The sequence below is a fragment of the Somniosus microcephalus genome, chromosome 3 (assembly GCF_052327205.1).
Source record: "Somniosus microcephalus isolate GS21.2 chromosome 3, FLI_Smic_1.0, whole genome shotgun sequence".
Taxonomy (NCBI): domain Eukaryota; kingdom Metazoa; phylum Chordata; class Chondrichthyes; order Squaliformes; family Somniosidae; genus Somniosus; species Somniosus microcephalus.
The window spans coordinates 120,653,382-120,668,122 of NC_140989.1; the positions used below are offsets into that span (position 1 = coordinate 120,653,382).

The 14,741-nt window shown below is 41.1% G+C and overlaps 1 protein-coding gene across 1 annotated transcript in view; it reads right to left on the minus strand.

Annotated features, from left to right (window-relative positions):
• Nucleotides 1-8,256: 8,256 nt before the first annotated feature.
• Nucleotides 8,257-14,741, minus strand: part of tmem181 (transmembrane protein 181) — a 54,922-nt gene continuing 48,437 nt past the window's right edge. The window contains exon 13 of the mRNA XM_085981540.1: nt 8,257-13,497. Within this exon, the coding sequence (XP_085837666.1) occupies nt 13,419-13,497 (79 nt within the window). The 3' untranslated portion in view covers nt 8,257-13,418. The remainder of the gene's footprint in view (nt 13,498-14,741) is intronic.

Below are 14,741 nucleotides of genomic sequence, written 5' to 3' on the forward strand. Positions count from 1 at the left end.
CCTCTCTGCTAAAGGAAATAGGTCCTTCTTATCCACTCTATCTAGGCCCCTCAATTTTATACACCTCAATTAAGTCTCCCCTCAGCCTCCTCTGTTCCAAAGAAAGCAATCCCAGCCTATCCAATCTTTCCTCATAGCTAAAATTCTCCAGTCCTGGCAACATCCTCTTAAATCTCCTCTGTACCCTCTCTAGCGCAATCACATCTTTCCTGTAATTTGGTAACTAGAACTGTATGCAGTACTCTAGCTGTGGCCTAACTTGTGTTTTACACAGTTCAAGCATAGCCTCCCTGCTCTTGTATTCTATACCTCGGCTAATGTATCCTGTATGAGCTACCTTCAGGGATCTGTGGACATGCACTCCAAGGTCCCTCTGTTGCTCTACATTTCTCAGTATCCTACCTTTTATTGTGTATTCCCTTGCCTTGTTAGCCCTCCCCAAATGTATTACACTTCTCTGGGTTGAATTCCATTTGCCACTTTTCTGCCCACTTTACCAATCCATTGCTATCTTCCTGCAACCTACAGCTTTGTTCCTCACTATCAACCACACGGCCAATTTTTGTATCATCTGCAAACTTCTTAATCATGCCCCCTACATTGAAGTCTAAATCATTGATATATACCACAAAAAGGAACCTAGTACTGAGCCCTGCAGAACCTCACTGGAAACAGCCTTCCAGTCACAAAAACACCTGTCGACCATTACCTTTTGCTTCCTGCCACTGAGCCAATTTTAGATCCAAGTTGCCACTTTCCCTTGGATCCCATGGGCTTTTATTTTTCTGACCATTCTGCCACGTGGGACCTTGTCAAAAGCCTTGCTAAAATCCAGGTAGACTACATCAAATCCACTACCCTCATCGACCCTCCTCGTTACCTCCCCAAAAAATGCAATCAAGTTAGTCAGACAAGTTAGCCCTTAACAAATCCACACCGTCCTTGATCAATCCGTGCCTTTCTAAATGATGATTAATACTGTCCTCATAATTTTTTTCCAATAATTTGCCCACCACAGAGGTTAGGCTGGCTGGCCTGTAATTACTCGGTTTCTCCCTTTTTAAACAACAGTACGTTAGCAGTCTTCCAGTACCACATCTGTAGCCAGAGAGGATTGGAAAATGATGGTCAGACCCTCTGCTATTTCCTCCCTTGCTTCTCTCAACAGCCTGGGATACATTTAATCTGGGCCTGGCGATTTATCTACTTTCAAAGATGCTAAACCCCTCAAGTTAACACAAATGCAAAATACTGTGGATGCTGGAAATCAAATAAAAACAGAAAGTGCTGGAAACACTCAGCAGGTCAGGCAGCATCTGTGGAGAGAGAAACAAAGTTAACGTTTCAGGTTGATGACCTTTCATCAGAACTGGAAAAAGTTAGAGATGTAACAGGTTTTAAGCAAGTATAGAGACAGGGAAAGGGGGAGGGGAGGGGAGGAAAGAACAAAAGAGAAGGTCTGTGATAGTGTAGAAGACAGTATAATTAAATGACAAAAAGGGTGATGGTAATGGGACAAGTAAATAAACAAAAGATAGGTCTAGAGGAGGTGTAAATGGGAATAGCAGAATCATTATCTACAGTTGTTGTCCAAAAAAATGGGAGCAGTCATTATGATCTGAAATTGTTGAACTCAATGTTGAAGGCTGTAAGGTGCCTAATCGAAAGATGAAATGCTGTTCTTCAAGTTTCCATTGAGCTTCATTAGAACAGTGTAGGAAGCCGAGGACAGAGAGGTCAGAGTGGGAGTGGAGAATTAAAGTGACAGGCAACCGGAAGTTCGGGGTCATGCTTGCGGACTGAACGGAGGTGTTCCGCAAAGCGATCACCCAATCTGCATTTGGTCTCCCCAATGTAGAGGAGACCGCATCGTGAACAGTGAATAAAGTATACTAAATTGAAAGTACAAGTAGTAAATTGCTGTTTCACCTGGAAGGAGTGTTTGGGGCCTTCGATAGCTTGGCATCACTCAAAGTTAACAAGTCACCCAGTCCAGATGGAATGCATCCTAGGTTCCGGAGGGAAGCTAGGGTGGAGTTAGCAGAAGCTCTGACCACAATCTTTCAATCCTCTATGGATATGGGAGTGGTGCCAGAGGATTGCAAATGTTACACCCTTGTTCAAAAAAGGGGATAAATCTGGTAACTACAGGCCACTCAGTCCAACGTCAGTGGTGGGAAAACTAAGAGACCATTGTCAAGGGCAAAATTAATTCTCACTTAGAGAAGCATTGTTTAATAAGGGACAGCCAGCACGGATTTGTTAAAGGCAAATCGTGTCTGACTAACCTAACTGAGGTAACAGAGAAGGTTGATGAAGGTAGTGCAGTAGATGTATACATGAACTTTCAAAAGGCATTTGATAAGGTACCACATCGAAGCACAGAATGATACAGCATAGAAGGAGGCCATTCAGCCTAGCGTGCCTGTGCCGGATCTTTGGTCAAGCTATCTACATATAAAGTGTAAGCGGTTAGCTAGGGAAAAAGTTGGGCCTATTAAGGACCCAAAGGGAAATCTTCATGTAGAAGCAGAGGACATTAAGTATTAAATGAGTACTTTGCATCTATCTTCACAAAGGAAGCAGATGATGTGAAGGTTACACCAAGAAGAAAGGGAAGTTATGGACAGGATAGTAAGAGAAGACCTATTAAAAAATTAGCATTACTGAAAGTTGGTAAGTCCAAATGGAATGCATCCTAGCTTGCTGAAAAGCAACGATAGAAATAGTGGAGGCATTGGTCACAATCTTTCAATCTTCATTGGATGCAGTACTGGAGGCTTGCGAATGTTATACCACTATTCAAGAAAGGGGAAAGGGATAAACCAGGAAACTACAGGCCAGTAAACACCCAACATACCTACTACCTCTTGAGGTTAGCTGATCCAATCAACAGTTCGCTGCCGATCTGCCTGACTCAGGTATCCTGCAAAGGGATGCTGCTCACCACCTCCTCTGGAGGATAGTCAAATGTTGATCATAACTGACAGGTTTGATCCTTCACTAGACCAACAGCACATACCAGGAGCCCACCCCCCATGAGCAGCACAACAACAGAAAGTGTGTGAATGCATTTCCACCATCCTCTTGACCACAGCAGACCTTTCAAATGGTGATTCCACTAACTGGAGACACAAAGCTTCATCAGCAAATGCATGCCTCTTTGCATTCCCAATCGTAAGTGCACCAAACCTTGGAATATGAATATGTGGTTTCCTACCTATCTGCAGCAGCTGTCATGCCAAGCTCAAGTTTCATCAACCAGACGATGGTCATCTTCCACAGTTTATGCTGCCGACCACCTTCATATGTTCTAGATGTCCAATTCCAACACATTTCTCCGATTTATCTACCTAGTTCTGGTGCTTACTTGAGGATCTTTAGCAAAGTGGTGCACCTACCACGAGGCCGATAGCCATTCCTGGTCCTGAGTGATTGTACAGTGTCTGGGCCAGAGCCCTCCTTCACTAAAACAGTTTTCCTTTTTTAGCCTCAACACCAGTGTGACATATTCCACTTCACCCCATTCTCCGACTTCAATGCTCAACATTAAATTTGGTGTTGAATTAAAATAAAATCTTGCTTTGAGAATCCAGTTACATTTTTCATCATAGTTCAAGAATTGCAGCATTCAGATTAAACCCAATCTGTTTAATTAAAAAATGAACTTGCTTGTTGGGGAAAAACATTTGTTCTTGATCCTTGTTTGTTTTTTCCCCACTGATGGGGGAGGGCAGGCTCAGAATCAGTCTCCACTACTGCTGCTTTTGAGCTAGTCTATGGGTGACTGGGCTAGGATGACTCTTCTGATTTTCCTTCTTCATAAAAGGATGATCTCCAATCAGCACCGCCGACCCATAAATGGAACAAAGAGCAGTAGAGTACTTACTGATCCACAGTACAGCACACTGGTACTCAGTAGTTTAAAAGCATAGTAGGATCAACACTAAAATACTAACATTGGAGAGTTATATATACTGGCTCTGGTTTAATCATGCACAGCAAGATTAATTTCCCAGTCATCTTTATTTAATGATTATATCAAAACTAAAGTAAGGCACAAAAACTGAAAGAATTCTTTATAATTGTCATTTAATTCATATTCACAATTATTGAAGATTACCCGATCTGTGACTGATCATTTTAGTAAGACAATAAAACCATGCTTAGTTTTAAAAGTGACCAGATATTCCCATTTTAATGGCAGATTCAGAAATTAACCTAATTAGGATTTCTCCAGAGATTTGTAGTGACATTGCAATATTTACAGCTCCAGTAGATACATTGATACTACAATCTATGTATTATACAAATTTCAAAATAAGTTTATTTTTTTGAAACTATGAAATTAAATATTAAGGACTGTTCACATCTTTCCTTCTCAACGCCTCTTTGCAGGCTGTATATGTGCAATTGGCACAAATTAATTACAACACATGAAAAATACACATGAAGGAAAATCTCTGCACAGTAGAACACCATTAATTCTTGCAAACTGGGGAGCCGAACAGAGCCAAAAATTATGGAAAGAGCATTTCTTATAGGTGGGGGCACTGGCATGGACTTTAGTCCATTTCGTTTTGTTTTGTAGACTGTAAAATGTGCACCAGCCTGGAGTCTTGGCCTTTAACTTCAAAATGAACACTAGTCCACAGACTACGTAAAAGTGACTTTGTGGGTGTGACTGCTGCAATGACCTTGGGACAAGAAACCTCAGGTTTAAAAATAAGGCTCAAGAGCTAAAATTGGCAGTGGAAGCAGGGAATGGGGGTGGGGGCAGCAATTAAGTATCTCAGCACTGGAGGAGGGGAGCACATTCCTGAGGTGTTGCTCACTGCACTCATAAGAACACAAGAAATAGGAGCAGGAGTAGGCCATTTGGCCCCTTGAGCCTGCTTCGCCATTCAATAAGATCATGGCTGACCTGATCTTGTCCTCAACACTTTTCTGCCTGTTCCCCATAACCCTCAACTCCCCTGTAGTTCAAAAATCTGTCTATCTCAGCCTTTAATATATTCAACAACTCAGCCTCCACAGCTCTCTGGGGTAGAGAATTCCAAAAATTCACAACCCTCAGAAGAAATTTCTCATCTCCATCTTAAATGGACGACCCCTTATTCTGAAACTATGCCCCCTAGTTCTAGATTCCCCCACAAGGGGAAACATCCTCTCAGCATCTACCCTGTCAAGCCCCCTCAGAATCTTATATATTTCAATAAGATCACCTCTCATTCTTCTAAACTCCAATGAGTATAGGCCCAACCTTTCCTCATAAGACAACCCTTCATCCCAGGAATCAACCTAGTGAACCTTCTCTGAACTGCCTCCAATGCAAGTATATCCCTCCTTAAATAAGGAGACCAAAACTGTACGCAGTACTCCAGGTGTGGTCTCACCAATACCCTGTACAGTTGTAGCAAGACTTCCCTACTTTTATACTCCATCCCTTGCAATAAAAGCCAACATTCCATTTGCCTTCCTAATTACTTGCTGTACCTGCATGCTAACCTTTTGTTTCATGTACGAGGACACCCAGATCTGTCTGTACCGCAGCATGGTGTAGTCTCTTTCCATTTAAATATTTTGCTTTTCTATTCTTCCTACCAAAGTGGATGACCTCACATTTTCCCACATTATACTCCCATCTACCAAATTTTTGCCCTTAACCTATCTATATCACTTTGTAGACTCTATGTCCTCCTCACAACTTGCTTTCCCACCTATCGTTGTATCGTCAGCAAAAAATTTTGCTACAGTACACTCAGTCCCTTCATCCAAGTCATTAATATAGATTGTAAATAGTTGAGGCCCCTGCACTGATCCTTGTGGCACCCCACTAGTTAGTTTGCCAACCTGAAAATGACCCACTTATCCTGACTCTGTTTTCTGTTAGTTAGCCAATCCTCTATCCAGTCTAATATATTACCCCCAACACCATGAGCTCTTATCTTGTGCAGTAACCTTTTATGTGGCACCATATCAAATGCCTTTTGGAAATCCAAATACACATCTACTGGTTCCCCTTTATCCACCCTGCTTGTTACATCCTCAAAGAACTCTAATAAATTTGTCAAACACGATTTCCCTTTCATAAAACCATGTTGACTCTGCTTGATTGTATTATGATTTTCTAAATATCCTGCTAATGGATTCCAGTATTTTCCCAATGGCAGATGTTAGCCTAACTGGCCTATAGTTTCCTGCTTTCGGTCTCCCTCCTTTCTTGAATAGGGGTGTTACATTTGCGGTTTTCCAATCTGCTGGGACCTTTACAGAATCTAGGGAATTTTGGAAGATTACAACCAATGCATCCACTCCTATTTCCTATTCTTCCTATTTAAAGAGCAATTCCAATCCTGGCTCCCACTATTTATTTTACACTGATTAGTGCCACTTGTGCCCAGTTTTCCCCACTGTAATGATAACTTGCAAGCTGAATGCAATAGTCTCAGCTGACATCAATCTTCTAATCCCCATTGATTCACAGCTCACTAATTTGCACACTTCACATATTAGCCAGCTTTGGCTTAATTGGTAGCACTCTCACCTCTTGAGTCAGAAGGTTGTGGATTTAAGTCTCACTCCAGCACAATCTAAATTGGCACTTCAGTACAATTCTGAGGGAGTACTACATTACTGGAAGCACCAGCTTTTGAATGAACCATTAAACTGAGATCCCGTCTGCCTGCTCAGTTGGAAGTAAAAAATCCCATGACATCATTCGAAGAGAAGCAGGGTAAAATAAAAAACAGAAAGTGCTGGAAATACTCAGCAGGTCAGGCAGCATCTGTGAAGAGAGAAACAGAGTTAATGTTTCCGGTCGATGACCTTTTGTCAGAGGCTTAACTGGTGTCCATTCCTCGGACGAAAGGTCATCGACCTGAAACAATAACTCTATTTCTCTCTTCACAGATGTTGCCTGACCTGCTGAGTATTTCCAGCATTTTCTGTTTTTATTTCCGATTTCCAGCATCTGCAGTATTTTGCTTTTGTATTAGTTTTACTAGAGTCCAGGTCACATTTATCGTTTAGTCAACATCACTATAACACATTATTGAGTCATTTTATCTCATTGCTGTGCACAAATTGGCTGCCATGTTTGTCTACATAACGACAGTCACTACACTTCAAAATAATTAATTGGTTGTGCAGCATGGGCCCTGCAGCCAGCTTAAGCAAAACAATCATAAATGGTTGTGCAAGAATTGCCAGCTTAATACTGCTATGCACCTTTGCTTCAGTGGGAAGTTATTGAACACAAACCTTTGAACCCGTTCCTTGTCAAAATCACTTTGTTCAGCCTAATGTATCTGCTTACAGTTATGCAATTCTGTGCAAAGGGGTCTTTGTATGATAACTGTTTCAACTTAACGTTACATGATTGTAAAAACGTTGTGATTTTGGAGTATAAATATGGGTAATAGCACTCTGGTTCTTCGGAACCGACATAGGAAGACTGAGCTCAATGCCACAACTCTCATTCCCCCAACGGAGTTCACTTGGCTGCAAATATTTATTGCTAAGCTCGGAGTGTATTGTCGTGGTGTCTGTAAAAAAAACATTTATTGAGCAGAAGGAATTGATTTGATTTGCAAACAAAAAGCCATCAGTTTAGCACTGTTTTATGCACAAAACTTGTATAATGTTACTTATATTGGGGAGGTAATTTAAAATATGCTGCTTAATTCCAAGCGGTCTGGCTCCAACACTGCATTTAAATGAAGGCTGGTGTCCATCCCTCCACATACTGCAAGCGACAACAACCTTGCCAAAGGGTGTCTTAATGGGGAAGGGGAGAGAGCGTCTCCATTGGATGCAGTGACCCCTTTCTTAAAAAAAAAATTCATATGAAGGAGAGCTGATGGTTCTAAAGAAAATGAAGGAGTAGTGTGAGTAATGAATTGCAATTGGGTCCAAATCACTAGTCCAAACTGTGTTCAGTTATAACAGGTTGGGATTAGCAGTGTTCAACTATTAACCACTTTGGTCATTAATGTGTCACATAGAACGTGAATAGGGTTAGATTTAGAATGAAGAGTGCTTGAATCTGGAATTCCACTGTCTATTTCCAAATCCTGGAGTCCAACACATGGTGCTGCCCCGAGGACTGCCTAAGAGACAGATACTGGTCATCAAAAGTGATGCACTTCCCCATTACAGTAGAGTCACAGGCATTAGATTTTTGCTTTAAATTGGAAGTAATATTTCTAAGTTTCTTCTAAATGCATATGCAAGGACAGTGTTACCCAACACCTATTGCATGCTCATTGACATTTTATTGAATTATGGCAGATGAGGATAGGAGACAAACAAAGTTCTCAAACGGGCAGACACTTAGTTCTGAGACATTTAAGTAACACATTAAGAATTTGTGCCCTTTCACAAACTGAGCTCCTGGTCTTCTGTGACCACATGGGCAGAGGAGAAAAAAAATCCAGTCAAGTCAACCAAGGGCATATTTGTACCTCTCCTAGGAACGGGACCAAGAATAGTGCAGAAGTTGACTATGGGGAGTATTACATGGCATTCGGAATGGAGTTGGACTAAACAGGAGAGAAAATAGTTCATCAAATAGGAACATTTAAAAAAACATTCAAGCAGTGATTTACATATACCTTCGAGAAGGTCTGGCTAGCTTACTTTGTAAATACCACGAAATATTACCCGGCAACTGAAACCAGCCAATGATTCAAACAGAATTCAACAGAACAAACAGGGCATTTAGATTACAGGCAAGGATCAAAATGGTTCCTATTGGTTGACATTAATAAAAAAATATACTTTAGAAAAACGTTATCCAGTAAACATTCTGGTGCTCCAAAGTCAATGAATGAGGCAGTAACTAAAAATTAAGGATTTAAAAAAGACAAAAATACTCTAATGGCAATAATGAAACTGATATGTGTTTATCTGGATTTTAGTACACCACTTTCTTTTCTTGTACCTCGTCCCTGATTGGGTAAAATCCATTATAAATGTGTATTTCTGTTCATTAGCCTGCAATTACTGCGCCATGTGGGAACTTCAGGATGCTTCATGTGTCCCGGAGGCCCACGTGTGCAGGAAGTGCCTCTAGCTGCTCTAACTCAAGCTGAGGATTTCTGAGCTTGAGGGGCAGCTGGATTCACTGCACGGCATACGGGTGGCTGAATGTTTCCTGGATCACAGGTTCCAGGAGCTAGTCACCCCACAGCCAGCTAAAGTTCAGAATAGCAAGAGGGTGGCCACCTGGGAGTGTAGGAAGAGGCAGGCAGTGCAGGAATCTTCCGGGAGTGTGGCACTCTCAAACCGGTATTCAGCATTGAATATGGCGATTGACAAAAGAACCAGAGGCGACATAAGGAAAAACTATTTTGGAATGCACTGCCTGATAGGGTGGTGGTGGTGTTGGATAAAGATTTAATAGAAGCTTTCAAAAAGGAACTTGATAAATATTGAGAAAAAATTGCAGGGATATGAGGAAAGAGCAGGGCATGGAGACTAACTGGATTGCTCTTCGAAAGAGCCGGTGCAGACTCAATGGGCCGAATGGCCTCCTTCTGTACTGTACTATTTTACCATTCTATGATTAGTAGCCAATTAAGGCTTGTAAACATAACTTGAGGGGAGCAGAGCAACTAGAGAGAACTGCAGTAGAAGAAGAGTAAGGAGGGATTGCACTTGTACAGATTCCAGAAACGAAGTAAACAATGTTTCAGCCCCTCAATTCTCATGGATCAATTTACTTGCCCGGGTATTGTCCATTGTCACACCCCAGGGATACCAGAGGGCACTTGTTTAGTAGCCGTTGTCTTGGCAGAGGACATGACAAAAGTATTAAATGAGTACTTTGCATCCGTCTTCACAAAGGAAGCAGATGATGTGATGGTCACTCTAAAAGAGGAAAGGGAAACTATGGACAGGATAACAATAGAAGGTGTACTAAAAAGATTAGCATAACTGAAAGTTGGTAAGTCAGCTGGTCCAGATGGAATGCAACCTAGATTGCTGAAAGCAAAAGGTAGAAATAGCAGAGGTATTCGTCACAATCTTCCAATACTCATTGGAAAAAATAGTGCCGGGGGACTGGAGTGTTGCTAATATTATACCACTGTTGAAGAAAGGGGAGAGGGATAAACCAGGACTGCAGGCCAGTCAGCCTAACATTGGTGGTGGGGAAATTATTGGAAACCATTATAAGGGACAAAATAAACTTTCATTTGGAAAGGCATGGTTTAATCAAGGAGAGCCAGCATAGATTTGTTAAAAGGTAAATCATGTCTGACTAACTTGATTGAATTCTTTAATGGAGGTAACAGAAGGTTGATCAAGGTAGTGCAGTAGATGTTGTATATATGGACTCTCAGAAGGCATTCACAAAGTACCACACAGGAGGCTTATTAAGAAGATGGAAGCCCGTGGAATTAAGAGGAAAGTGGCGGTATGGGATACAAATTGGCCCAGTGACAGGAAGCAAAGGGTGGTAGTGAATGGATGTTTTTCAGACTGGGAGGTGGTTTGCACTGGTGTTCCCCAAGGGTCAGTTTTGGGTCTATTACTCTTTCCAATTTTTATAATTGATCTAGACTCAGGTGTGGGAGCAGCATTATAAAGTTTGCAGATGATACAAAACTTGGCAAAGCAGTAGATAGTGATGAGGATAGTTATAGGCTTCAGGATGACTGACAGGATGGTGAAATGGGCAGATGGAGTTCAATGCAGAGAAGTGTGAAGTGATGCACTTTGGGAGGACTAATATGGAAAGACAGTGTACATTAAATGGCACGATTTTGAAAAGTGTAGATGAGCAGAGAGACCTTAAAAAGTGGCAGGGCAAGTTGATAAGGTATAAAGTATATGGGTTACTTGGGTAAAAGCAAGGAGATCATACTAGAACTCTATAAATCACTGGTTAGGCCTCGGCTGTAGTATTGCGGACAATTCTGGGCACCACACTTCAGGAAGATGTAAAAAGGCCTTAGAAAGTGTACAGAGGAGGTTTACCAGGGATGAGAGACTTCCGTAATGAGAAGTTAGAAAAGTTAGGACTGTTCTCCTTGGAACTGAAAAGGAGAAGAGGTGACCTAATAGCAGAACCGGTCATCATCTTGAAAATCTCTAAGAGTAGATGGAGAAAAGCTATTCCCGGCAAGTGAGTCAATAACCAGAGGTCATAGATTTAAAATTATTGGCAAAAGATCTAGAGGGGAGGAGAAATTTTTTCACTCAGTTGTTCAGATCTGGAATGCTCTACCTAAAAATGTGGTGGAAGCAGATTTCCATAAATAATTTTAAAAAGGGAGTTGGACAGGTACTTGAGGATGAGGAACTTACAGGGTTACAGACAAAAAGCAGGGATGTGGAACTAAGCGTGACTGCTCTTTCAAAGAGCCAGCACAAACATGACAGGCCGAATGGCCTCCTTCTGTCCTGTAAGTATGATTCTATGTAGTGTTTTTGGATGTCCAGACAGGAAAGTTGCATTATAAACACAAGTTCTTCCTTTCTTAGGGTATAGTCCAAGAAACATTAAATTCATGTTAATTGCATTGTACTTATCTTCATTCCCATATCTATTGTGTTGGTGTACCTTATATACACGACCAAAACTTGGAGACTCTCAGTATCACACGAGTGACATGATAGTGTTATCAGCCATGGCTCAGTTGGTAGCACTCTCGCCTCTGAGTCAGTTGGAGTGGGTTCACGTTCCACTCCAGAGACTTGAGCACAAAATTCTAGGCCAACACTCCAGTGCAGTACTAAGGGAGTGTTGCACTGTCAGAGGTGCTGTCTTTCGGATGAGACGTCAAACCGAGGTACCGTCTGCTCTCTCAGGGGGACGTAAAAGATCCAATGGCACTATACTGAAGAGTAATGGAGTTATCCCCGGTGTCCTGGCCAATATTTATCCCTCAACCAACATCACTAAAACCAGATTATCTGGTCATTATCACATTATTGTTTGTGGGAGCTTGCTGTGCTCAAATTGGTTGCAGCGTTTTCTACCTTACAACACTTCAAAGGAAAAGTACTTAATGTCTGTAAAGTGCTTTGGAATGTCCTGAGCTCATGAAAGGTGCTATATAAATGCAAGACTTTCTTTCTTTTCATCTTTAAATAAACTATTTCTGTTTGTTACCAGTTGATGCCTGGAAGGGCGAAGAGGCTGGACACTGGCAAATGCTGTAGTTTCCAACAGAAGCAAAAGTTTAGAAACATTTTTACGGGGATAAAAATGAGGAAAAATAGAATAGGTTTAATTAGGTAGGATAAAGTAACAATTGCATTAAGACAAGAGAGAATTGCGGGATGCAGGAGATAGAAATAGGGAGGAGAGAAATAAAGTATTTACAATTTTTATTTTCCATATTTAGTTTAGGAACAGAGTTAATATTACAGCAATAACACTTCCTAAAGTTTGAGTAAATGTATTACTGTAATATTAAGTACACATCACACATGAAAAAAACCAACCAATCAGCCCAGGGAGACAGAAACTTCCCAAGATGTGTCAATAATCAAAGGGTTACTATCAGAGGGCAGTGGAGGTTGATTCTTATTGGTGTAGTTAGAAAAAGCCCTGGAAACAGTAACTAGCTGCAATAACATGATCAGAGCAAATGAACTATTGCGGTTTCCTTGCAGATATCAGCCCCCAAACTGTGGCACTGTAATCTTCTTTAACAAAAGTACAATACACAGCCTCATCATATTTTAAAAGTAGCATGAACTAAAATGGAGGTTGAAATTCCAGTCTTCATTAATATTAGTTTAAAAAAAATAGATGCCACTTTGTAAAGTGGAACATTTTACACTCGGGTCTGCTTTTTGTGCTAATATTGGCAGGGACTAGAATTTCAGCCCCTGATCTGCTGCTCAACTTATTTTGTTTAAGACTTCTTTGATGATAAAACTGTTTCAAATAAACTTGTTTGTAAACAGCACCCTAATTTTTGCTTTAAAAATGTTACACCTTTACCCTGCCTCAGAGCTCTCATCACCTTGTATATAGTATCTCGCCTAAAAATAGGTTCATGACAAACATTCATGGCATTACACTTGTTCACAAGGTACAAATGGTTTTAGAAGCTTAAATGAGTTGGTTTCTGATAAAATAAAACTGTATACTCCCCTTTTTCCCTTGTGGAAGAAAAAATAAACCTCATCTTCAGCACCCAGTCTGTTCCTTCCTCTGCTCAGAAATCAGAAGGTACTGAATGAGGACAGAACTGCAAGATGAGGTGCTCGGCGAATGAGACGGTTAAATATTTACTTGTAAAGTTACCATGAGGGGACTTTAGTTACAGAAAGTGAACTAGATAAGAGGATGGTGACATGAAAAATATTTCAAAGAAAATTCAGTTCCATCCATCCATTTTCAGAATTCAGCAAAGTGTACGCGCCCTTGGTAACGATTAGTCCTCTGAAGATGTTCTTCAGTCACTGTCAGACTCATCCTGATACTTTGATTTAATGGCACGACCATTTTGTAGAGGCATTTCTTCATAATCACTCCTAACAGGGAAAAGTCCAAAGTTACTGAAAAAAAACTTTAACTTTCAAAAACGTTGGTTCAAATGATCAAAGTGGATTAATGGGTATATTTTGTGCCATTTCAATAAACCTTGTGAAATGTCTTGGTACTTCATGTCTCAAACCACATTTGCCAAGAAACTTTTAGTTGGTCAGTTGTATATTTGACATGTGCAGAAACCAATTGGCTTGAGTATCTCCAAACCAAACTACTGAGAAGTATATGGGCTCCCAAGTGTGCATCTTAAAACAGCTAAGACCATGCAACCTTCCAGCAGAGAGCTAATAACCCAGCTAGGACCACTGTGCCTTTGTTTGCAGAGTTATCTGGAGCCGAGTGGGAAGAATACCAGCCTCTAATGACAAGCCTATCCCTCCCGATCAATCAGTGAACCTGCTGACTGTCAATCATCAGAGACGACCTGTATTACTGCAGCCTGGCTAAGCTTGTCCTGGGTGTTTCACATGGGACAAAGGAAACACTTCTCTGTTGAAGATCTGAACCATGAAGGAGAACTGTTCGGATACATCTTATACTCCCAAAAGGTTAAGCTACACACTTATTGAAGAAAAAACAAGACTGGCCAATGCGCCTTTCACCCTTTCTCAGCATGAACCCAAGAACTATGTACAAGCATTCAACAGAACAGGTAGTGATATGAACCAACAATTGGGGCAGTTGTCCTTAATATCTTCCAGATCCTCTTATGCAGAGACACAATACTGCATTTGGAGGCATCCACTCCCTTATCCCACAGGCTAGCCCTAGCCCATTGCTCAAGATGCAGAGAATCCCCAGGCAAGCCTATCTGTCAACATCACATTTGCAAAAAAAAAAAGCACTGGCTGGAAAACACACTCCAAGACAGTCCCTTAGAAGCACTGCGCAACTTTCAGTACATTGCCTGAAGAGGCTGAACAGGAAATTAATCATCTTCCAATCGTCCGTGAGAGCCGCCAGAATTAAAACTTTACACTCCTAAAAGAAATTAGCAGGAACCAATTGGCTTGAGTATCTCCAAACCAAACTACTGAGAAGTATATGGGCTCCCAAGTGTGCATCTTAAAACAGTTAAGACCATGCAACCTTCCAGCAGAGAGCTAATAACCCAGCTAGGACCACTGTGCCTTTGTTTGCAGAGTTATCTGGAGCCAAGTGGGAAGAATACCAGCCTCTAGGAAAACAGCAACACAAATGCAAGATGAAGAATGACATGGTTGTTAAT